Source organism: Lactuca saligna, chromosome 3, assembly GCF_052625555.1.
Source record: "Lactuca saligna cultivar CGN05327 chromosome 3, ASM5262555v1, whole genome shotgun sequence".
NCBI classification, from domain to species: Eukaryota; Viridiplantae; Streptophyta; class Magnoliopsida; order Asterales; family Asteraceae; genus Lactuca; species Lactuca saligna.
Window position 1 is genome coordinate 183,486,675 of NC_136419.1, and position 10,216 is coordinate 183,496,890.

General features: G+C 32.3%; 1 protein-coding gene across 1 annotated transcript; it reads right to left on the reverse strand.

Annotated features, from left to right (window-relative positions):
* Positions 1-3,132: 3,132 nt before the first annotated feature.
* LOC145037596 (putative methyltransferase PMT3) lies at positions 3,133-9,112 on the reverse strand. The gene is made up of 8 exons (XM_078986295.1): positions 8,956-9,112; positions 7,170-7,643; positions 6,915-7,079; positions 6,648-6,830; positions 5,168-5,762; positions 4,115-4,227; positions 3,785-4,005; positions 3,133-3,701 (listed from the first exon to the last, which is right to left on the reverse strand). Exons 2-8 carry the CDS (start codon positions 7,425-7,427, stop codon positions 3,380-3,382), a joined length of 1,857 nt encoding a protein of 618 aa, XP_078842421.1. The 5' UTR covers positions 7,428-7,643; positions 8,956-9,112; the 3' UTR covers positions 3,133-3,379.
* Between the last annotated feature and the right edge of the window lie 1,104 nt (positions 9,113-10,216).

Below are 10,216 nucleotides of genomic sequence, written 5' to 3' on the forward strand. Positions count from 1 at the left end.
TGATAAATGTAAACTTTCAATTATATATATGATGGTTGTATTGCTTTCTTTACTATGTATTCATTTGTTACGTTACCACATGAAGTCATCCGCCCCCGAACGTTTCCGCCGTTCAGGTTTGGGGGTGTGACATCAACTTCTCCGGAAGACGAAGACGATAATGATGAAGACGAAGAATATGGTATTGATGAGACCCCTAGTTATTTGCGTGGCAGTTGAAGAATATCTTAGTGAAGGCGACACGAAGTAGAAGACCACAAAAACTATTTCTATTTGGCAAAATGTTATAATGCCACTTTATTATTATTATTGTTGTTAGTTAACTAGTTTAAAAAGTCTTTCTAATTCCACGTTAGATGTATCTTTTAACTATCTTAATGAACCTATGTTGCATTTCGTGTTATATATGAGGTCCAAAAATTGTTTTTTTTTAAAACAAAAAAACAAAATCGGATCATATTTCGGATCGGATTGTAACCGGATCAGATTAAACCGATTCGGATTCAGGGTTCGGAAAACCGGTTCGGATTATGGGCTGCTTCGGATCGGTTGTGACGTCATCAATCTGGATCAGATCGGGTCTTTGTGCATCTCTATATACACATAAATAATTCTCCATTATTTAATCATCAAAAGTCAATTACATTTACTTTGTTACAAGTTTCTAAATATCTATCTAATTGCTTAAACTAATATCATCCTTGAAACCAATGCTCCTAGCATGTTGCTGAACATGCTTAATCCTACTAAGACCATTTGTAGAGGATCTGCAGGATTTTCTTCTGATGATACCCTCTTTACGACGAGGTGTCCTTCTTCTACTCTATGTTTGATAAAATGGTATTTTATATCAATATGTATTGATCTGTCATGATCTCTTGGTTCCTTTGTCAAGGCAACCGCTCCTTCATTATCACAGAAAATCTTTATTGGCTCCTTTATGATTAGCACAACTCCAAGGTCTCCAATGAAGTTCTTCAACCATATAGCCTCCTTTGATGTTTCGCTTGCTGCTATGTACTTTGATTCACAAGTAGAATCAACCACCGTCTCCTATTTGGAACTTTTCCAAGTCACCGCTCCTCTATTTAAGATAAATACCCAGCCAGATTGAGAACGGAAGTTGTCTCTGTCTATCTGAAAGTTTGCATCATTATACCTTGTTACTTTCAAGTTATCACTGCTACCAAGCATTAGGACTCAGTCTTTAGTTTTTCACAGATACTTGAGAATATTCTTGACCGCTATCCAATAAGCTCTACCCGGATTTCCCTGATATCGACCAACCATACTCAGAGCAAAAGCCACATCAGGGCGAGTACATGACATATCAAACATGATTGATCCAACAGTGGAAGCATATGAAACTCGACTCATTTCTGCAATCTCTACATGGGTACTCGGACTTTGAGTCTTACTCAGTTTGGTATTACTCTGGATAGGCAACACTCCCCTACTTTTGGTTATTTGATGAATTTTCTCTGGTTTTTTTTAATTATGTATCTCTTAACGTAATTTGAATAAGCGTTTTTTTAATTAGGAATCTAATATGTATATTTGAATTGTACATCTAATAAAATCATGTAGGGTTTTCTACAGTAAATTCTTATTATTTTGAGAAAATTTTTTATAAAGTCCTAATTTTTTCTTTTTGAACAGAAAAATATCAATTATTTATTTTTACTTTTTGAATAGAAAAGCCAAAGAACCGACTATTTTATTCACTTTAGCTCTTTTTGACCTGTTCAGTAGATAATAACACCAAATCGTTAATTTTCCCAAAATAATTAAGACTATTCTACAGATTTCTTTAAATTTTATATATAATATATAAATGTATTTTTTTACATATTTATATTTATTTTTATATATGTATGTATTATTTTTAAAAGTTTATATATATATATATATATATATATATATATATATATATATATATGTTTATGTATTTTTATATATTTTAAATGTATAAACATATATTTTTATTAATTATATATAGATTAATTCTAAAGCCCCTTATGGAACATTACTGTGTTCGTATTGGTAGGAATTTTTTTTACTCATTTGCTTAACTTGTTGATGGTATACATGTTATTCACTACTACCACCTCTCCATTCTTCCAATTAGACACGGACAACAGATGATCTATCATCACCACCTTTCCATTGATTGATTCCTCTCAAACCTTCTCACTCATTTCAATTCCACCCCTCCCTTTCTCTTCCATCCTTCTCTTTGATTTCTTACTCATCTCCAGCGACACTGCTTGCCACAGCCATCGCCATCCACAGCCACCTCCATCATCCCTTGAATGGCTACGTGCTAGATTCCCTCTACCCATTTATCCCTTCCACTGCTTCGAGGTAATCCTTCATCCATTTTGGTTTTCTTGGAGGCCATTTATATGTATTTTTAAGTATTTACATATTTTTTTATTTATTTTTATGTGTTGTGTGTTCATATATATTTATGTGTTTTTTAAAGTTTTTTTATACAGATGTTTATGTATTTTAAATGTATAACCGTATTATTTTGACATATTTATGTATTTTTTACTTTAAGTGTTCTTCATCATTTCATCCGATTCTCATAGCTTCTTTGAGTATGTTTGGATGATTTTCCCGCATACACATATTTTACACTTTTCACATTCGGTTATATTGAAATTAAACATCGAAAGAAAAAACAAAATAATAACTTATGCACACAAAAACTTGATGTTCCCTTGAAGCCACGAGACAGTTGAAGTCTTTTTTGTCTATATAGAAAATAACCTACAAAAAGCTATCCTTATAATTTATATAATTTACAGTCCTCTGCATAGAAAATAACTTACAAAAATTATTCAAGGTCCTGTCCATTTTTCTACATATAATATGGGTCTTGGACTTTGACCACAATACTTTCATATGTTGGCAAGTTGGGTCCTTGTATACAAAATCAATTACAAAAATTGTTCATGTGATTTACACAAATTGCCCATGTGCATTCCTAATAGCAAATTTATAGACTGAGCCACCCACAATTTCTAGTTACAACTAAAAAAACAATATAACATCATAAATGTTAAAATAGTGATTTAGTGATTTTTAATACTCATATGGAACTTGTTATATAGTTTATGCATCATATCAAAAGAACTAAAATTTGGATTGTATAATTTAAAATCCAAATAAATAATACACAAATATAAAACCGAAAACCAAGTGTTTGTAGATGCAAAAGTATATCATCATAACAAATAAATCAACTAAATCATAACAAAACACTACTAAGATGTCACAACTTGAGAGAGTGAGAGGGAGAGATACTACAAAACATAACCATTTTCACCTTCTTTTTTTACCTAGTGGGTTTGGTTTTTATAAGTTGAAAAACTTAGTCTGTTTCCCTCAAGCTTTCGCTAGTGAGCCATAGTTTCTTTTGAACAATGAGCACAACATGATCTGTATCGGTTTCATCAGACGACGAATCAGCCATCGCCACCTGTTCCCAGTGTATTGCGGTTAAGTACTTCTTCACGAAGTCGATTACGGGTTTTTTATCGCGGATTATTAGGAAACCCGTGGGCCTTAGGATCCGGTCCATTTCGATTAATAGATCTTCGCCACTGCAGCCTTTCTTTTCGATTATGTCGGAGAATACATCGCTCGCGTGGAGTAGGTCGTATGTTCGTGGGTATGTTGAGTATGCTTCACACCTGAATAAAAAAAATAGAATGATATTTCTTGCATTTAACCAAATAATATAAAAAAAAATTGGGAAAGAGAAAATGTGTAGTACCAGTTATGAATGGAACCAAGTAAGCCTCTGTCATAGATAAGCTTCAATGTATTTGGTCCATCTTCAGGGACAACATTCATGACCCAAAGATCTTTGGTTTTCAAAGCAGCTCCAAATGAACCCAAGTTTGCCTTCATGTCCATCACATTCCTTATGGTGTTCGCTGTTATTTTTGGGCTCAATAGATCCCAGTAGTTCTCAACCCTTTTACGCCACGTCTCCTGTTAAAATATGCAAAATTAATTTATGTCAACTTGCCAACACTTACATTTATTTGTTTATTAATTTATAGCAAAAAATTGAAAAAGATAGAAAGATAATGTTGTTTACCGTGTCCTTTTCAAACATGTCACTTGAATAGCCAAAGTCGGAAAGACGAGGAGGTGGAGAAGTGAGTCTAGCGGGCCATGGTGCCAATCCGCTTCCTTTACTTGAGTGATCATCTGATAATGCATAAAATGAACAAAACTTAAAATGCAAGAAATAGGAATGAACTTTTAAAATGTTTTTATTATAAAACTGTAGTTACCTTTTTTTTTTCTTGTTACATTATTGTAATTTAAAATTATTTCTTATTAGGATATTACACTTTCATATGAGGCATTGTACTGTGAAACATCAACCCATTGTTATAAATTGGGTAGTTTTACTAGAGTACAATGCAGTAAAAAAAAGTGTTTATCACAAAAAAAGACCATATATTTTGTGTTTTTTCCGGATTAAACCTCAACTTTATTTTTTGTCTGAAAAAGACCTTGTATTTTTTAATTTTTTCCGAAAAAACCCTCAACTTTTTTAGTTTTTCTTGAAAAAACCCCCACTTTACAATTTTTTTTGGAAAAAAAATGACTTAAAGGGCCAGATCAGAAAAAATAAAAAAATACAAGGTTTTTTTCAGGCAAAAAATAAATTCGAGGTTTAACCAAAAAAAAAAACACAAAATATAAAGTCTTTTATGAGATTAACCCAATAAAATAAACGAAAAGTACATCACTATTTCTTGCATTTAGCCTCAAGAAGTGATACAAAATAAAATTCATCTCAATTTTCAATTAGATAACTCACCTATTCTAGTTGGGGGTATTTTGGGAAACTCAGCAAAAAATATAAGCATCTTATCAGTGAAGGGGTAACTTCAGTATTTACACTATTTAGTTGTAGCAACAAATTGCTTATAAGAAGGTAGAAGGAAGGAATGTCGAGTATTAGGGTCTTCTTTCGTTCATTTAGTATTGAATATGTTTTTTTTTAAAACATATCTGTTTCATGATTTTAGTTAAACATTAACTTCCAAAACTAACCAGAAAATATTTTATGGTTTTAAATAGCTTTTACTTATCATTAATACTTTTAGTTTCGTAAACAATAATATAAGAAACTTACGATCAGAGTAAGGAGTGATGCAAGCTTCCATGTTAACTCCATAAACAGCATCCGGATCATCATTGGATCTACAAAGAGGAGGCTGGGTCCCAGGAGCTCTCTCCATATAACAATCATTAGTCAAAGGTTTGACCCAAATAACAGTCTGATTCCTCTTAGCAGCAATCTTCCAACACATCCTTTCAACAAGTGCACTCATTTCCTTCCAAATCCTAAGATCCTCTTCATCCTGAGCATAAGCTTCAGGAGAGGAGTAAGCAAAATAGCCACCTGGCCTTAACAGCCTGTCTAACTCAAGAAGAAGGATTCCGTCCCTTTGAAGCCAATCGATTCTGCAACGAGAACAATGAGCAAGTTCGAAAGAGCGTGAAGGGTATGGAAGTCTTTTTGTTCCAAGAACACCGAGGTATGCGGGAATCCCTCTTTCTAAAGCGAATTGGATTTGGTTTTGGTGAACATCGTTTGGTGCTAATGACATTGTCATGATGTCGGATGCAAGAAGGTAACCCCCGAAACTTGCAACTCCACATCCCACATCCAGAACTGTTCGTAGGTTTCCTTCGTTGTTCATGTTGTCTTTTGGAAAGTTCAGCATCTGAAAATTAGATTATTTTAATTAGATAAAGAGAATGAAAATAAGTAAAAGGGATATTTACATGATTTAGGCATTTAAATATTTAATTAAATATATGTGTACTTTTTTTTTATTTGGACCAAACATTTTTCAAAAACTCTTTGTGTCCATTTCCAAACAAATGTCACATTGTATGCCCTTGTATTGTATTTATTTCCCATTTGTTATGTTTCATTATCTTTTGGGTTAATCTCATAAAAGACCTTGTATTTTGTGTTTTGTCCGGATTAAACCTCAAGTTTAGTTTTTGCCTGAAAAAGACCTTGTATTTTTTCATTTTTTCCAATCTGGCACTTTTAGTCATTTTTTTCCAAAAAAAATTGTAAAATTTGAGGGTTTTTTTCGAGAAAAACTAAAAAGTTGAGGGTTTATTTGGAAGCATTTAGAAGGTTGAGGGTTTTTTCAAGAAAAAAAAATACAAAGTTGAGGGCTTTTTCGGAAAAAAATGAAAAATACAAGGTCTTTTTCAGGCAAAAAATAAATTTCAGGTTTAACCCGAAAAAAAAAACACAAACTATAAGGTCTTTTATAAGATTAACCCTTATATTTTTGTTAGATTTCAGTAAAAAATGAAACATTTTCTCGAAATTCAGGATTTGTTCATCGGATTTTAAACAAGTTCTTGAAATTAAAGAACAAAAATCTGTTTGGAATCTGCAATTTGAGTCCAGAACAAAGGCTGAAATGTATTTTTTTTTTTTTATCAGAAAAGGTACTTTTAATGTCACATAAAGTTAGTGTGAAAGAAAGTCTAAAATTGGATTATTCCGGACATATGGTCATTTTTGTAAATATCCCATAAGTTAAATTACTAATCAGTATTAGTTAGTGATTAAAAAGACTTACATTTGCTAGTGATTTGATGTATTTATCAGCTCCATAATGGAAATGAGTTCCTCCACCTGGGAATATGATCTTTTCACCTTTAACAACCATCCAATTTTGGTCAGATTTTTCTTTTGCAAGGTGAGTGTGTGGAATGTTAGCCTTCCATACTTCATCTCTGCTTTTAGGCCACTTGATGGGGACCTGTGAGGTAAAAATAACAAGATTAACTTTATTTAAAATATGAGAATTAGGAAAAGAAAAGAAAATATTAGATTAGATGATCACCTTGTACCCTGTTGGAGGAGGAATCAAGCAGTTGAAACGCCTTTCAGGTAAAGGGCAGTGTCTTTCATAGTGCTCCATTAAAGAAAGATCTAATTTTAATCTCATTTGGTAGATGAGGTTTCGATCTAGACAAGGTATCAACTCAGAGTATCGATCATCACAAACCTTCAAGAAACAAAAAAAAAATAACAAATTAAATTAGAAAACATTAAGAAGTAATGGAATGGAATCTGTATAACAAATTAAATAACTTACAGGAAAACTCTTTGGCACAATACCATCTTCATCATCCAACCCAAATTTGAAATCATCTTGCTTAATGCCAAGATCAGATTCTTCATCCCCACCTAAGTATGAGGATCCAAGTTTCCTTAAAGATCTGCTGCCATATTCTAGAGCTGATTCACCTTGACTCTGAGAACCAAAGTACAAATACAGGAAAAGAAGGAAAACTGCTACAAAAAAGAAAGTGGTGAGCAAACGTTTCTTCGATCCATCTGTTCTTCCTCTCATTATGTTTGATGCTTCACAATGTTAATTGGTCTTCACTTTAAATGCAATCTTTATAGATCACAAGATTGATCCCATAGTTTTGTGGGTGGATGATGGATACCAGTTGTATAATCTGGTAATTGTTATCCAAATTATGATCAATTTGTGGGTTCCCTAAATTTCTTGGAATCAAAGATAATAGACTCTTCCAGATGCCAGATTTATAGTCCGAGCAACCTGTTATGTAAAAAGAGAAAACATATCAGTATCTTTTACAAAGCACTTGAACTGAGGAAATAAATTTGTAAGAAGAAACTTTTCAAATAAACCAAAATTTTAAGTTGAGAGCCTCCAAAGCTAGCATAATTCTCATTTAAAAGATTACACATTTGTTAAAGATGGTTATAGAAATACAAAAAGAAGCATTAAGCAAAGACAAAGCTTGATAAATACAGCTACTAAGCAAAGGATATAACTTAAACAAATGGCACGTCATGAGGTAAAGCTAAAGGAAGAAATCAATGTTGTTTAGTGGGAAGGAGAAGAACACAAAGGTGGTTGAAGATCACATTGATGACATGAAACAGTGCAAACTGCAAAGTATTCTTTCTATTTAGGTTACCATGAAAGTTTTTTTTACCTTTCTGGTAAAGGTAAAAGTAAATCAAGTTAACATTTCAGTAATTTCTTATTGAACTTATCTAAAGCATTAAACACGTGAAAATAATTTCTTTTTTAAAGTTGATACTGGGTTATTCAAGGCTGGTCATGACAATTCCATATTTCTTCAACTACTTATACGACACTTCATTTTTTTTACTTCCCCAAACATCAAAATTGAGATCCCCTCATAATTAACTTCAGTTGTCAAATATATTGATCATAAATGTCATCAATGAGAATCATAACTTCCAGATCTGATCAAGATTCAAGAAGATACTATAAGTATACTAGCTCATTTGCAGTTCCAAATATGTCGTAATCTCTCACAATCACAAACATAACGGAAGTTAATTTTGCTTGCAGGTAATACCTAAACAGATGACAGTTACTCAACAAACTCATTACATGTTTATACTTCATCCACATTAGATAATGTTAAACATACAGTGAATCATATACTCCGAGAGACATTCACACCAGGATTAATGAACTCCTTGCAAATGTTAAACAAATTTGGTACTTCGTTCCAGAGCAGTTGTTAATTAGCATTGATTCAGGCTACAATCCGGTAGTGAGATAGAAACATTGTTGGCCCCAATTCAAAATCACAAACTGTAAATATTTACAGCAAATACAATGCTAACGCTATTTTCATCATAACACAAGATTCAAAATCATATTGTTCCAAATATCCTATGTACTCTGATTTCTTCGTCAAATCTAACTATAGAATTCAAAACGAATCGATCTGATCTATAGCATTAAACCATATCACACGCGAAAACAAACAAACATCACGAAATTAATGAAGACAAAAGTGATAAATTGCGATCCGAAATCAGATCTAACAACTAAGCAAATCAAAAGAGAAAGGATTTGAACTTACTGGCGTCCAGATAATGGATCTAAGCTCCGAATTTCTATCGAAATGTTGAATTTGTAGATAGTGAGTGGAAATTGGATGCCTATAAACAGAATAAAAGGGGGAGAGTGGGGGTAGATCTGAGAGTTTGACAGTGAAGACGCACAGCACTGTTGGCACGCGGTTGTTTATAATTTCATATTTTATATTTTTATGTACCTTTTGACCCCTTGTACTATGAATATATTCCATTTATAGCCCCTTGTTTTCAGTATTTATATCAATAAGGTCCAGCATGCAAAGCTAAAAGCATGGGCAACATGTCGGTGTGAGGAAAGTGGATTTCGCTTTCATAGGGTAGATCACATTTATACCCTCCCATGTGACTAAGTTTTAAAAGGACCCAAGTAGTTTGATTTATTTGCACATATACCCTTTACCCTTTGAAGAGCCACAAACGATTTTGAGATTCTTGAGAGTATGTCGTGTTGTGGTATGTATAAGGTAACCTTAAATATGTGTCATATAATAACACATAACACATAGGAAATAAGTTGATCTAATTGATTAGGATCTACAAGTTAAATTCCAAAATAAAGTCATTCTTTGTCCATTGTCTTCACTAGAAAATAAATTTATGGCATTGATTTGAATTTATAAAATGTTTATGACTTTATGTAAAAATATGTTTTAGATATTTAATAAAATAATTATTAAGTATATATTTAGAACATATGTTAAGTCAGTACTAACCGACGAACACAAGCGCTGCGGGTCACTCTTCAAAATGCAATGTGTGGATGGACTAGAACTTCAATAAATATATTGTTCATTAACGTTAGACTAGATTTTAATATTATTGGAAATTCAATGATTTCATCGACAGCAATCAAGAAATGTTGAAGTCTATTTTGTTAGCATTTATCTCTTTGTCGTGTATTTATATATTCTAATGAAATAGAAATGTAACATTTTTATAAAGAGTGGTATTATATATTCTCTAAACATAAATATACCGAATAAGGTTTTATATAATTGGGCTAGGTTATTCCCTTTTGTTTACCGGGTAAATAAAATGAAATTTCAATTTATAATGTTTATTTGGATGAAATAGATATGGATTATGTTGGTTTTCGTTAATAAATCTACAAAATAAATAATTAGTATATAATCATATTGGTTGACTGAGGCTCATGTTTGACATAATTCCCTTAAAAAGATCCATCGTCTGTTCCTATGATACAATAGCCGAAGCAGTATGTACTGTTGAATCTGTCCATTTGCC